This window comes from Eumetopias jubatus, unplaced genomic scaffold (genome assembly GCF_037043125.1).
Source record: "Eumetopias jubatus isolate StellerSeaLion01/CBP00866 unplaced genomic scaffold, mEumJub1_p1.0 scaffold_1, whole genome shotgun sequence".
Classification (NCBI taxonomy): Eukaryota; Metazoa; Chordata; class Mammalia; order Carnivora; family Otariidae; genus Eumetopias; species Eumetopias jubatus.
The window spans coordinates 118,443,478-118,458,665 of record NW_028274807.1 but is presented as its reverse complement, the minus strand read 5'-3'; the positions used below and the strand labels follow the sequence as shown (position 1 = coordinate 118,458,665).

At 35.5% G+C, this 15,188-nt stretch overlaps 1 protein-coding gene across 3 annotated transcripts in view; it reads right to left on the bottom strand.

The window, feature by feature from the left end:
* Nucleotides 1-15,188, bottom strand: part of XRN1 (5'-3' exoribonuclease 1) — a 110,272-nt gene that overhangs the window by 30,762 nt on the left and 64,322 nt on the right. For all 3 annotated transcript variants that reach the window (XM_028099120.2, XM_028099121.2, XM_028099122.2), the window contains exons 26-32: nt 11,236-11,325; nt 10,689-10,824; nt 7,137-7,193; nt 6,880-7,012; nt 4,958-5,027; nt 3,590-3,797; nt 2,333-2,428 (exon numbers count right to left, since the gene is read on the bottom strand). In XM_028099120.2, the coding sequence (XP_027954921.1) occupies nt 2,333-2,428; nt 3,590-3,797; nt 4,958-5,027; nt 6,880-7,012; nt 7,137-7,193; nt 10,689-10,824; nt 11,236-11,325 (790 nt within the window). The remainder of the gene's footprint in view (nt 1-2,332; nt 2,429-3,589; nt 3,798-4,957; nt 5,028-6,879; nt 7,013-7,136; nt 7,194-10,688; nt 10,825-11,235; nt 11,326-15,188) is intronic.

Below are 15,188 nucleotides of genomic sequence, written 5' to 3'. Positions count from 1 at the left end.
TCAGGTTCACCTAATCTCTCTGACTCTTTAAGGATGGAATTCTCTAAGTTATTAGACTTCTCTGGATGTAGATAAATAGATATAGATACACACATAAATGCCCAAATGTCTCTCTCCAGCTTGGACATCCTCCATAACCATCAGAATCAATGTCCAACTCCATATCTCTACTCAAATATCTTTTTTTTAAAAAAGATTTTCTTTATTTGAGAGAGTGAGCAAGAGAGCATGACCAAGGGGAGAAGCAGAGGGAGAGGGAGAAGAAGACTCCCCATTGAGCAGGGAGCCTGACGTGGGGCTCATTCCCTGGACTTCGGGATCATGACCTGAGCCGAAGGCAGACACTTAACCAACTGAGCCATCCAGGCAACCCTCTACTCAAATTTCTCACTCTGTATCTCCACTTAGATGTTTAATATACATCTCAAACTTACTATGACCGAAATTGAACTCCAGATCTTCTTCCACAAACCTACTTGACTTGCAATCTTCTCCATCTTAGGTAACAGCCACTCTATCCTTTTAGTTACTAAGACCTTAAGAGTCACACTCTTTAATCCATTTTTTTCTCTCTTAACCCTATATCCAATTCATCATTAGACAGCAATTCCTTCCAAATATGCCTAGAATTTGATCACTTCTCCAGGCTCCTACTACTCTGGTCCAAGTCAGTATCAACTCTATCTTGATGATTCCAGTAGTCTCCTAACTAATCTGTTTCTATCCTGGCTCCTCTACATTCTATTCTTAAGATAGCAGATAGAATGATCCTATTAAAATATAAATCAGATCATGTCATTCTGTTGCTCAAAACCCTTCACTGATTCCTCATTTCACTGAGTAAAAAACAATGTCCTTATAATGACCCAGAAGGTCCTGCATGGTATCTAATTACAGTTCCTACAACTCAGCCTAATTGATTAAAAGCCATCATTATGGCTCTTTTTTCTCTTCCTTGAGTACACCTGGAATTGTCTTCCCAACAGGGTCTTTGAAATTCTCTGGAATACCCTCACCTCAGATATCTACATACTCTACTCCTCATTTCATTCAAATCTTTACTCAAATGTTACCTGATCATTCTATTTAAAACTGCAAAACGTTGCCTCCCCCCCCGACCCCCGCCAACATTCTCTATCCTCCTCCAAAATTTTTCTCAAACTTTTGTATTACCATCTAATATACCATGTAATTTACTTGTCCTCTCCTCCCCAGAATATAATTTGTTTGAGGGTCAGAATTCTTTTTTTGTTTATAGCTATGTTCTCATCACACAGAACAATGAACATGATAGGCCCTCAATAAATACATGCTGAATGAATTAATGAAATGAATGAATGATAACGAAGCATTCCTAAAAAATGAATGGTTAGTGGTATCAAATAAATTAGAGAGGAAAAGAGGGTTTGAAACTCTGGATATAGACTGCATTTAGATAGAAAGGATTTATGGATGGTCTAAGCAAAACTTAGCATATTAGCAGAAGAGAACTGTATTTTGTCACTCTCGCTTTTTATGTTTATTTTACCATCATTTCCTTTGCTATTTTCTTCTCTCTACTCTGAAAATGCCACCATCACTGGAGGACATTAGAATAAATTTGGCTTTCAGGGTGCAGGCTATTGGTTTATAAACTTGAGAGAATATTCTTTCTTAACCAAAACTGAGAAGACAGGTCAGTTACTAGCAAAAAGTGTTTAGGAATTTATTCTTTACCTTTTTCCTTTTTTTGGTCTGAGTCTACTTTTTTAGCAGAATTTCTTTTCCCTTCTTAATCTCTATTAAGGAATGTGAATTTGCTCATTCATATTTAAGACAACTAGGTGCCGACATAAAGCTCCACATTCAAGTGGAAATTAATTAGTTAATAATAAGTGCATTAAGGCTTTTGTTGAATTTAAAATATAGTTATTATGATTTTGCAAACAGCTAAAATAAAATCCAAACTGATTTAAAAGAAAAATTATCTATATTCCCTCTCATGAGTCCAAAAACTTTTGTATACGGCTGAAGAGACTTATGAAAATTCATGATTAAAACTGTTATTCTAGGGCGCCTGGGTGGCTCAGATGGTTAAGCGTCTGCCTTTGGCTCAGGTCATGATCCCAGGGTCCTGGGATCGAGTTCCGCATCAGGCTCCCTGCTCCTTGGAAGCCTGCTTCTCCCTCTGCCTCTCTCTCTCTCTCATGAATAAATAAATAAAATCTTTAAAAAAAAACCTGTTATTCTATTTTATGAGATTTTAGGAAAAAAATAATCATTGCATATTCACAAGAAAAATGTAAATTTTGTTTTTTTAAATTTAAATGTCTATCAAACAAGGTATACTAACCTTCTCTTGTAGAGTTGGCTGAAAGTGTTGAACCTTTCCAGATCCCTGTAAGGACTGCCAAATGTTGCAAAATTCATCATCATCTTTAGTAGGTACCTGGCAAAGCACAAAAAATTTCTTAAGGAACTGAAACATGAAAAAAATAAAGATTTATATTAAAAATAAAAAAATTCATTAAAGTTATTTAGCAGTAGATAGAATATTAACTTCTATTATCTGAAATCTCAGTTCTTTTTTTCTGGAGCTCAGTACAGTCATCATAGAAATATTCTATTGGACTGAAAATGGTCTTAAAGCAAGACAAATGTTATGGAAGATTATACTAAATCAGTATCCCTAACAACAGATTTTTTTTTTTAGTCTCCCAATGTACTGATATCTCATTCAAGCTAACATTTAACAATTTTATTTTTAAAATCTTCATCTTACACAAAAGTAATCCAACAGATTAAAAAACCAGCTATTACTTATGAGGAGTTGATTTTGGGCAGATTAATAGTGATTACCTATGAAATTTGATTTTTGCTTCTGCTTCCTTTGCTATTACCTCCTTATCTGGGCTTTCTAATTAGTCTATAATGAACACATTATTACTTGGATTAAAATGTGGTTAAGATTTGGGGACATGGAGTTAAACAAGGTTAAATGTCTCGCACAAAACAATTCATTTTTTGTCCCAGAAAGATAAAATAGAGGAAATCACCCATGAGTTGCATGGGTAGGAACCTGAAAATGGCTTTTGATAAATATAATCCTCTCTGTTAACCTTTCAAATTCATGTCATTTCATAGCAGATAGAATACAACATTTGAGTTATACAAATGTAGCTTGAAAAGTAAATATATGAAAACACATTCTCAAGCTCATATTTAAAAATTATTTCTTCTTTATAATTTTATAACAGATGTAGGATGTTATCAGTAGCATTTTTTTAAAAATTCTATTTATTTGAGAGAGAGCAGGAGCAGGGGGGAGAGGGAGAGGGGGAAAAGCAGACTCCCCACTGAGCAGGGATCCTGACGTGGGGCTCCATCCCAGGACCCTGGGATCATGACCTGAACCAAAGGCAGATGCTTAACCAACTGAGCCACCCAGATGCCCCAGTAGCATTCCTTACTAGCTTATTAACTTAAAACAAATCTGAAATTGACTTGAACCAAAATTTTTTTAAAAAACTAAGTCAAATTAGGTTTTACTTACAAAGTCTGCTTGAGATTTATAAGAGGGCGGAAAGAAATGAAAGACTAAGAGCCTTACTTGAGTAGGAACAAAAAGTGATTGAGGGGAATGGTTCAGGCCTCCCAAATGCCCAGATGAAATTGATGAATTTGAGCTATAGTGATTCACAGCTGGTTGTGGTTTCACAATGGCTGTCAACTTCTGATTTCCGGTTTCAGAGCGACTCCCATGAGTAAGATTCACCAAGGCACTTGTTGGCAGTCGATAACCTCTACCAGGAGAGCACCTAAAAATAAACAGTAATTTCAGAGGGAAATAATACTAAATGTGCTAGGAGCAGAAGAACCATATTATTTTTGGGTGGACAGTCAGTCCATAATCTGAATTAGTAAACATTACTTTTAAATTTAGTAGAGGAACCTGAAATCATAGAAAGATCTCCACTTATAAGATGATATATTTCTGAAACTGGACTTTATTTGATCCTCACAATAACCTAGTGAAGTATGTATCTTCATTACAAACAAGGAAACTGAGGGTCAGAATGCTTTTAACGACCTACCCAAAGTAGCACAAAGGTTAAGTGACAGAACCCATTCCATGCAACTTTTGTTCTATCATACTCCTTTTTTCCTGTAACTTTAACTTTTTTATCAGTGCTGCCCCAAAATAAGTATATATCTCATATGAAAGTTAAAAACAAAAAATCCAAACCTCTGGCTTTAAACCTGCTAACCTCCAGTTACCTTTTCTCTCCTTCATGGTCAAACTTCTCAAGGGTCAGCTCAATTTCCTGCTTCCTCAAAACACCCCAGTGTGGCTATACACCCACAATTCCACTAAAATATAAAATCTGCGATCATGCATCTCTGATTTTGATGACTTCACATTGCTTTAAGGATAAAGACCAAGATACCAAAATCATTACATGTCCTCAAAGTTGGCTTACAAGCTGCTGCACAGTGTGTTCCTTGCTTTTCTCTCTTACTCTAATCTTACATAGTTGCTGAAGTTCAGACACACTTGCATTCTTTTTTTTTTAATGAATAAATCCTTTGTTGCCTCTTCTTGACCACCTGTCATTCTTCTTCCCTCTTCCTCCAGTTAACTATTACTCAGTCTTCAAGTCCCATCTTAAATATCACTTGTCAAAGAAGCCTTTCTAGAAGTCATACTCTTACAGAAACTGGAACCCCTCCTTCCCAGCACTTCTCACATTTTAATTAAATAATACTATAATCAGTTACACAATTATCTCTCCCACTAAAATGAAAGCTTTGTGAGACTAGAAAGCATGTCTATCTTACTCATTGTTACATCCCTATTAGCATGTATGATGTCTTGCATATAACAGGAATTCAAATTGTGGACAAATAAAGAAGTAATGTAAAGTCACTGCCACGTGGACATATTTACAAAGTGTAATTATCATCAGGAAATACAAACCTTATCGTTAAGCCTCCAGGAAATTCTTCATCAAATAATACTTCAAATAGTACATCAGCTTCTCTATTAGCTGTTAAATAAGAGAGATTTAAAAATCATATGATGAAAAATCAGCATTTAAGTTTTTGGCTTGTAAGAGGCATTACAACTATCAGAGAATGGTATAGGGGAATACAGTAAATGTAAAGTAGATAAACTTGCAGATTACCTTACTGGTATTAAAGTAAAATAATATTTTAAATTAGATGCTGTGAGGGGATTAATTATATTTTTCTCTGTGCTTTTGTCTATGTTGGAAATTATTCATAATAAAAGTTAATAAAAGAGGTCACTTTGGAGTTCACAGTTCAGAAAGTATTGCAGTAAGACAGATAAAAGACAATGACGATTTGAAAGCATGGCAGTTTATTTAATAAAGGGAATAGAATGGAGAGAACAGAAATATCATTAGATAGAACTGGCAGGAATTTGTGACCTGTGTAGATAAAAAGGACAGAGATGCCAAAGATGACTCCAAGGTTCTGGCTGAGATGACTTGGTAGATTATGGATGCCATAACTGAGATATGAGACATGAGAAAGTGCAATAAACTTACATAGGAACAGAGAAGAACAAATTTGGCAGAGAGCCTGATGAGATATATCTGGCAAGATTAAATTTACCCGAAATGCCAAGGTAAAGTGAAATAATTAGCTTTATTTGAATTCTAAGCCCAAATTAATAATAGAGTCTATCACATTACTTCAGAATTGACCAACCCTACCCCCTTCCCTCTCCCCTCCTCTCCCTCCCTTCCTCCCTTCACCACTCCCCCTCCCCCTGTCCTCGATTTCTCTCCACCTTTCCCCCACCCCTTTTCTACTTTATTGGTTCTGTTTCTCTAGAGAACCCTAATACAATATTTGATAATATCCTAGCCGGGGGTAGGAGTGGAGGGATGTCTGTCCCCCATCCCCAGTCCTTCATTGCCCAGCTGAAACCAGGCCTGCAGAGCTCATCCATTCCCCAACATCCACCTGTATCTTTCAACCTACTTTTACCTGAAATCTGAACTGAAGAAAGTAAGGCTCAATGAGAGGCAGGAGTTTCTCCTCTGAAGGCTTAAAGCTCACCTTTTAGGTTCTTATTCCCTGAGGGAAGGGTATTCCTCAAAAGATTATTAAGATTATAAAAGGTAAGAGGACTGTTTATTCCCTTTAGAGAAATTGACTATGGAGATGAGGTCTCAGCTAAGGGCAGTAATGAAATATTCCCCTTTTTATCCATGGCAGAGATGGTTAATCAATGACAGAGCTCTTTCCTACTCAGCATAGATACAGCTTTAAAATCCTTCTCAAGACAAATCCCAAGCAGTGACTATTACTGATAGGAACTGTCAGAAGAAAGGAAACTTCGATGTTATCAGAGTCCTAAGGCCTTGTATCTAGACAACTTAACTAGAATACAATCTAATAAGCCCAGTATTTGAACAGCTGAATTGGGGGTTGAGCAGGAGGGTTGTTTCATTATTACCCATCTGGCCCTTACCATTCCTAGTCCAGACAATCAGACCAAGGTTGAGTGCTTGAGAGAGGAAAGGACAGTGCTGCCAATACCTTGATCCCTTGGCACCGGATTTGCTGCTTCATGCTAGGCTGACTTTTTTTGGTATCTACACTGCAAAGTTCCTCACACCAGGCATCCCTTTGAGCACGTTTAGATCCTTAGTTGCTTCTTCCCTTTTCCCTCCATTCTCTCTCTTTTTTTAAAATAAAAAATACATGACATAAAATTTACCATCTTAATTATTTTTAAGTGTACAGTACAACAGTGTTAACTATATGTACATTGTTGCCTTCTGCTTAGATATAAGGCACAGAAATTTGTGTTTTACTTTACAATTTTAGATGCAGTTGAAGACATGCCAAGTATTGAGATATTACCCCCTTTAATTCCTATGATGGTGCCCCGAAGGCCAACTGGAACTGAAAAGTTCTCTCTCACATTTACCACACGGTCAAAGAGACGAAATTCTGCATCTCGATCAGGAATGACTCCATGTTGCTGTTCTAAAGGCTAAAGAGAAGAAAGCTTTAATTATTATTAACTCTAATTTGAAATAATTTTTCTATTACTATAACAAAAACATTTTGTTCCTTCTATACTTTCAAAATAAAAACAACTTGGATAAGAAACTTACTCTGTACAGCAAATGGGGCTTCACTGTCACTCGTACCTTCTTATTATTCTTTCTTTGCTGAAGAAAGAAAAATTTTTAAATATTTAAAAACATAATTATAAAATTATTGTTATCTGGATTTACATTAAAATATAAAATTATTATTCAGTTAGACATCATTCATTACCATTCATTTTTTTTTAAGATTTTATTTATTTATTTGAGAGAGAGAGAGAATGAAAGAGAGAGAGCATGAGAGGGAAGAGGGTCAGAGGGAGAAGCAGACTCCCTGCTGGGCAGGGAGCCCGATGTGGGACTCGATCCCAGGACTCCGAGATCATGACCTGAGCCGAAGGCAGTTGCTTAACCATCTGAGCCACCCAGGCGCCCCCATTACCATTCATTTTTAAAAGCCAAATGAAATGAGCAATTTAAAGAATATCTGAAGTTCTTCAGATGCAGCAGAGAGGAATAATAAATTCTTACTTAAAAAAATTTTTGGGGGGCACCTGGGAGGCTCAGTCGTTAAATGTCTGCCTTTGGCTCAGGTCATGATCCCAGGGTTCTGGGATTGAGAAGGCTGCAATAGCAGGGAGTCTGCTTCTCCCTCTCCCTCTGCCTATGGCTCCCCCTGCTTGTGCTCTCTCTCTCTCTCTCTGTGTCAAGAAAATAAACAAATAAAAACCTAAAAATAAGTAAATAAATACATAAAACCTATTTTCCTTAAAAAAATTTTAAAGATTTTATTTATTTATTTGAGAGAGAGAGAGTGCACAAGCAGTGGAAGAGGCAGAGGGAAAGGAAGAAGACTCCCTGCTGAGTGGGCAGCCTGACCCAGGGCTTGATCCCAAGACCCCAAGATCATGACCTGAGCTGAAGGCAGATGCTTAAGCAACTGAGCCACCCAGGTGCCCCTTAAAATTTTTTTAAAGTTAAAGTTTTTGTTGAAGTATAAGGCATAGAAAAATGCAAAATTGTATGTATACAGCCTGATGAATTTTTGTAGTATGAGCTTATCTATGTATAACCATGCTGAGTTCAAGAAAGAGAACATTACTAAGTACAACATAAGAACTCCTGTATTCCTTCCCAGTTACTACCTTCCCCAAAGTAACCTTACTGCTAACAAAAGATTAAATTGTTTAGAACTTTATGTAAATGTTATCCTATTCAAATGCCTTTTTACTCTTAAAAGAATTGTACATGATGGTCAATGAAAAACTATATTAAAAGAAAAAAAAGTATAAAGTACTGATCTATGACAATACTGTGGGTTTTACGGCTACTTATAAAAATTAAGGTGGCACTGATTTAACAAAGCCCTTGCTTTTGGAAGCTCTTACGAAATTGGCTTTGATGTCTGAATTTTTTGATCATCTAACAAATGCTGGAAGAAGAGTTCTGTCCCATCTTTACTCCTTGTCAATTTTGTGAACTCACTCACCTTAAGCATCAGCCTCCTTCTACTGTAAAATAGAAATAACATTACTTGTTCTACCTAATCAAACCATGAGAATAGTTTATATCCATTGTAATCCATAACTACCATTCACATTAAATATTTTTAAGTGAATTCTTACCAACTAAGACAAACGGCAACAGTTTACTTATTTTGCAGCCACCTATCTTTAGAACATACCTTATGGAAATAAGTACAGAAGAGAATAAAACAACTCCAAGCTATAGAGGCCGTACACTACAGAGTTCGTGTATTTATATTGGAAAATGCTCAAGCCTTTAAACAGACCGTATTATCTTTTACTATAAAGGCATTTCATTTATTCTTTCAACAAATCTTTACTGAGTTACATTTATGTGCCATGTATTAATTTAGGTGCTAAGGATTAAACAGTATCCTGTTCCTTTACTTAGGGACACATACAAGCAACAAATGTTTGAAGGTAAAAAGCAGAGAGGAAAATAAAGCAGGGAAGGGGGATCAGCACTGTGGAGAGAGAGATTGCAATTTTAAATAGAATGAATAGTGAAGGCAGTACTGACAGGATGTCTATGCTTTCAGCCCACAGCAGACTAGGACCAATAGGGTACAACTGGTGCCCCCTGACAACAGCAAGAAGAAGAAAAAGTATTTTAAGTAATTTTAAAAGGCAGACCCCAAATTTATGCCTGGAGTTCTGTATATGAAAAAAAAACAACAACCCATATGCTTTAATATATCTCTAGGAATTACTACATTATAGCACCGATTAGAGGACATGGCAATCAAACCTGATTCATTAAGCAAATTAATAAACTGAGGAATTTTCACAATAGGCTCCAACCCACAGCTACAAAATGAAAAGTTCTAGGTCTGGCTATTCAAAATGTGATCATCTGGGAGCTTGTTAGAAGTGGAGACTATCAAACATCAAAATAAAATTTGGGGGCTTAGAGTAATAAACTTTTATTAAGTGGAAAACTCATTTCAAAAACAATGCTGTACAAATGGATTTTACTCTAGGTTGAAAGACAAAAAGAAATGCCAGTTAAAAAAAAAATGAAATGCAGGTTTCTATCCTTATCTGAGTATCAATGACCTTTCAAAAAATCAAACTCTTGGCTCTAAGCCGTATATTTTTTCCTAAAGAGAAAAAGAGTCATCCAGTAGTAATTTTCCAGACTGTCTTCATAGCTCTTGAATATGTGATAAGAGAATTCAAATAATAATAGCCATGTTAGGCATTAAAAACAGGCATTATTAGAAGAAGTTTACATGCTTTAACTTAGTTAATCCTTTTGATGACCCTATGAAGTAGTACTGTTTTATTCTCATTTTACCAGTGAGGAAATAGAGGCAATGGAAAGTAAGTATCTTAAGTATCTGGCCTAAGGTTAAAAGTATTGAAAGAGAAATGGGGGTAAATGGCTTCAGAGCCCACTTCTTAACTTAGTTTGCTATTAGACTCCTGTGTTAGCAAAGCAACATCATTTTAATAAACAGGCAAATGTGTGGAAAATAAAATCAAAAGTTATAAAGGGAATATAATCAATCCATTTTCCATTATATCAAAATAGAGGATCAAAATAAGTAAAATAGTTAAGTCTACACAGAAGATTATTGCTTTTTAAAATCAAGACATAAAAAAATAGGAAAGATTAAATAGGATTTAAAAAATATTGAATGTGTTTGTGGATGGGAAAGTACACTTTAGAAGTGATTCTGTAAAAGTGAACTAAACACAATGTTTATGTTCTATAAAAAGAACTATGTCTTTAAAGAACTTAGAATAGGAACAAGATGGGATTAAGATTATTTCTTAATCACAAACTTTGTATTTTGGCCAGAATTACAGAATATTAATTCCTAAAATTAGAAACACCATTAGGACATAAAATTTAAATGTTATAGCTTTTATATATTAAAGTGCATTTCTTTTTATTCAGATAAACTTATTAATGGCCACTGGAAATGGCTGGAACATTTTTTTAAACTAAAGGATTACCTGACATAAATTAAAATCACTGAGTTCATGTTTTATTTGGTTGAAACAAAATTAAATTATTTGTAGGATGATATATAGTCCATTTAACTTCAAATCTCACCAAACATCTTGGGTTATCGAAAATTAGTACCTTGCACTTTTCGACTTCTTCCTCAATTTTCTCAACAATAGCTGCATCCAGAATTTGTAAATCACAAGAAGAACGAGACAAAGTACTGACAGGATGTCCCTTTAGCCAAGTAATAATTTCTTGAACTTTCTCGGCACTACATTAAAAACAATTTTTTCACAATGATTAAAACTTTGAGGTTTTATACAAAAGGCCTAATATAAATTTCCTGAAGGCTGTGAATTATAAAAGACATAAAATACGTAATTAATAATTAATCACTAAACTTAATTGGGGCTAGTTATAAATCTAATGTGAACATGGACATATTACTTCTCAGTAACTTAAAAAAACCCACAAAATTAGTTTAATAAAAGTACTTTACTGATATAAGTGAAAATAAGTTATCTGAAGATCTTAAAATATATATATATATATATATATATATATATATATATGAAACCCTCCTCACAAAAGTAATATAAATTCTTGATAAGCTAGCTACTGTACCTTTCACTGGAACACTAAGCTGAACTATGAGCCAATAAATGCCACAAATTTTGCTTACCCGTTCTCATTTTCTCCAGGCCAAATGTCATCTTCATAGAATACATCCTCTTGGCTATTTTTGGCTATATAACTAAATAGTTCTGGAGCTCTAGCCAAACAAACAAAAATACTGCTTAGAAAATATATATGGCTAACTTCACATAAACTTCCCTATCAAATAATTCTGGATCCCAAGGGGACATATAAAACATATTGAGGACTGACTGTAACACACAGAGTATTAATAAGGAATAGAGACTAAATGATTTGAAAGTATTCACAGGCCCTCAAAAAACTTTCAGTAGCTGAGGGAGAAATGATTCAATTCATAAACTGTAATAAACTTTAATTACTTATTCAATTACTGACTCTAATCGCCCTCAGATCATAATGATGGGTGATAAATGGACAAAACTAATATCTACATGTTCATTTTCTAATTTTCACAACAAAGCTGGAGTACCCCACAATAAAGAAAATTAAAATACATTAGAAGTTTCTTTTGATATTCCTCAAAACTCCATTGCTTCCTGAATAGTGCAGGACTTTTAAATACACATAGCAGATTGAACATATGTGCTTAATTTTTTGCTCACTTCCCGACCTACTAAAAATAGAGTAAAGTATAAAATAGGGCACAGACCCAGAAAGACATGAAAAGAGAAGTGGTAAGTCTGATAGCATATATGAGTTGTTAACAAAATTTTAGAAACTGGAAACTGGATGGGTAAGCATTAACTGGTTTGAAAGACAGGAAAAAGCTGCACCCTAAGCAACCAGGATGGGAAGTCAACAACAAGCAAGATAATTTAAACTGTGCAAGTCTGCAAAAGCGCAGGAATTATGGGCTCCAGGTACATTGTAACACCGTAGTATGGGCAGGGTGAAGTTTACTAGGCTTTTAGTTGAAAATTTTGTATAATAAGCAGTTGGATGATCATGTGCTTACTCACCTTCACCCCAGCATAAGACCTGTTTGCAGTTTATCTTTTGGAGAGGTTGAACAGGGGCTGCTCTAGCTTTAGGTATACAAGGCACAGGGAGATGGGTGGGTAGGGCATGAAGAGATGACAGGGAATTAACGAAAGTGTAACTACTACATAACATGTTGCTAGGAAGCAGGCTAGGAAGTGTAACTTCTTTAGGAAGCACACTCTTAAGATGAAAGTAAGCAAGAAGAAAGTTTATCAGAGAGCTCTTGTGGAATCAACACATGTAGAAGGGAAGGAAAAAAGGAAGGAAGCAGAATTGGGCAGAGGGAGAAGTTGGGCTGTGATCCACTGTTAATGAACTCCTTGGTCAGTCCTACAGAGATCTCAAACTAGGATGGGTCTTCAGATTTATCCTGAACTGGGGCAATCAGGTCCGCTGGGTCTTTCTCACCTCCTTGCAGATCAGGTGTTGGATCTGTGGCTGTTGTGGGAAGGGGATATAACTTTAGGGGAGGCAGTTCTCTTCTGCAAGGCAACTCCTGAAGAGAGCTCACAGCTGAGGGCTGTCAGACAACAGCATTTAAGCTGCCATAGAAATAAGTCCTTTAAAGGGAGGTTTGGAGGGCATTTCATAGTATCCATTACATAGTAAGTTCCCTTTACCCTGGTTAATATCCAAAACACTGGAAGTCAGTTTTGTTCCTCACATCTGTCCTCCAAGGAAAAGGCTGGAGACTACCTCTCTAGGAAAACTAGCCAACCTGAGAGAAAATATACACATACAGGTAGTGATAGTTGGAGGTCCTTTGCAAAAATAGCAAAGTCCCACCTGACAAGCCCCACCAAAGCACACTAAATTTCCAATCAGATTTTTAGTGCCTCATCCTTAAATATGATTAGACACCAAAGAAACCCCAGACAAGTAAAAAAAAAAAATCCTTAATGTGAAAAGTACAATCAAATCAAACAAAAAAAAAGAGCAATTTGGAGAAAACAGAAAATATAGAGAAGAAAAATGAGAACTACCATCTTCAGAGAAAGAGATACTATAAAAAAGGAATGTCAGAGAAAAAGGACACACTTTTAGAAATTAAAAATGATTAAATCAAATAAAAATAAAAATGATGTAAGTTGAAGAAATCTCCCACAGAGTAGAACAGAAGTGTAACAATATAGAAAATTGGTGAGAAGAGATAAGAAAATTAAGAGGATTAATCCAGGTCTATCATCTAACAGAAGTCTCAGAAAGAACAGAAAAAAAAAGGAGAGGAGGAAATTATCAAAGAAATAATGCAAGAAGTTTTCTCAGAATGGAAGGACATCAGTTTTAAGTGTGAAAGGACTGAATAGCCAAAGGAAAGAAAGAAGACCCATACTAAGGCACATGTCATCATATTATTAAAACAGCACTGATAAAGGGAAGATTCTGAAAAGATTTCAGAAAATGAAAACAGATCACACACAAAGATTCAGAATCACAATGGCACAGGACTTCTCACCAGCAAAGGAAACAAAAAGAGAATAGAGCAGTACTTTTCAAATTCTGAGGGAAAATAATCTCCAATTTAGGATTCTACACCCAGGCCAGCTATCAACCAATTCTGGTCAGGGAAGAATAAAGACATTTCCAGACACACAAGCTCTCTCAGGAAGCTACCAGATTAAGTGCCCCATCAAACTGGAGACATAAAACAGAGAAAGGTATGAAAGCCAGGAAATAAAAGAATCCTACAAAGCAGAATGGTGAAGGGAATTCCTAGACAGTAGAGAGAAACTCTAGAATGAGAGCTGTGTGATAGCCCTAGAAAACAATTAGTTTACACTGAAGCAGGAAGACAGAAGGTTTAAAGGAGGAAGTCTATGAGAAAAAAAATGGAACTGAGAGATCTCCTGATCTGTTTTGACTATATTAAGTCTTTCAGCTATGACAAAGAGTTTAGGGCTGAATTAGTTATATGAATATAGACAAGAAGCAAATAATTAAACAAGATGGGGAAGACAAAAATGTGTACAGAAAGGAAATGCAACCATAATATTCTACAGGGTCCACTTGTGACCATTTACATTATCTCAATCAAGTAAACCTTAAATACAGATTTAATACAACTATAATGAAAGGGGAAATACACACACACACACACACACACACGTGTGTGTGTGTGTGTATGTGCAGGAAGGTGAGGAAATAGGGGAGGTAGCAGAAGAGAGCTAAAGCTTCATCTTTCATGGTATGAAATCAATGTATATGTCAAGTTGAAAAATAATGAAAAAGTAGGATAAATACAACATTTGAAAGAAATATGGAAGTGAACAAAAGAAATAGAAGTCCCACTCCTACTACTTTCAGAATATGACTTTATTTGAAAATAAGGTTTTTATTGAGGTTATAAAATAAAAATGAGGCCTTTAGGGTGGGCCCTAATCTAACATGATTTTTTTTATGTTTATGAAGTATCTTTATGAAAAGAGGAAATTTGGACAAAGACAGGCATTAACAGAGAAAAGATGATGTGAAGATGTACAGGGAGAACACGGGAAGGTGGAGGACTGGAGTTAAGAACAAATGTGTGAGGCTACAAGAAGCTAGCAAAGAGGCATGGAATGGTTCCTTTCCTACCATCTTCAAAGGAAGCATAGCCCTACCAAACACCTTGGTTTTGGACTTCTGGTCTCCAGAATTGTGAGACAATAAATTTCTGTTGTTTTAAGCCAGTTTCTGCTACTTCATTATGGCAGCCCTAGTAAACCTAAGAGGATCCTCAAATACAAGGTTAGAAACCAGTAGAACAAAGGAATGAATATTCAATTGTGAATGAGAAGTAAACATTTTCCCTATAAATCTTTGTCACTAACTCAGTTAATCTCAACACACAGTTTTCTCATTTTTATAATGAGGAGCTGAGATTTATTGATTTCTTAGACCATTTCAGCATAAAATTCCTTATATAAAATAACCTCATTATAGGTTATTTTATAACCTCAATAAAAACCTTATTTTCAAATAAAAAAAATTATGCATAATTTTAGGATAGTAACCTAT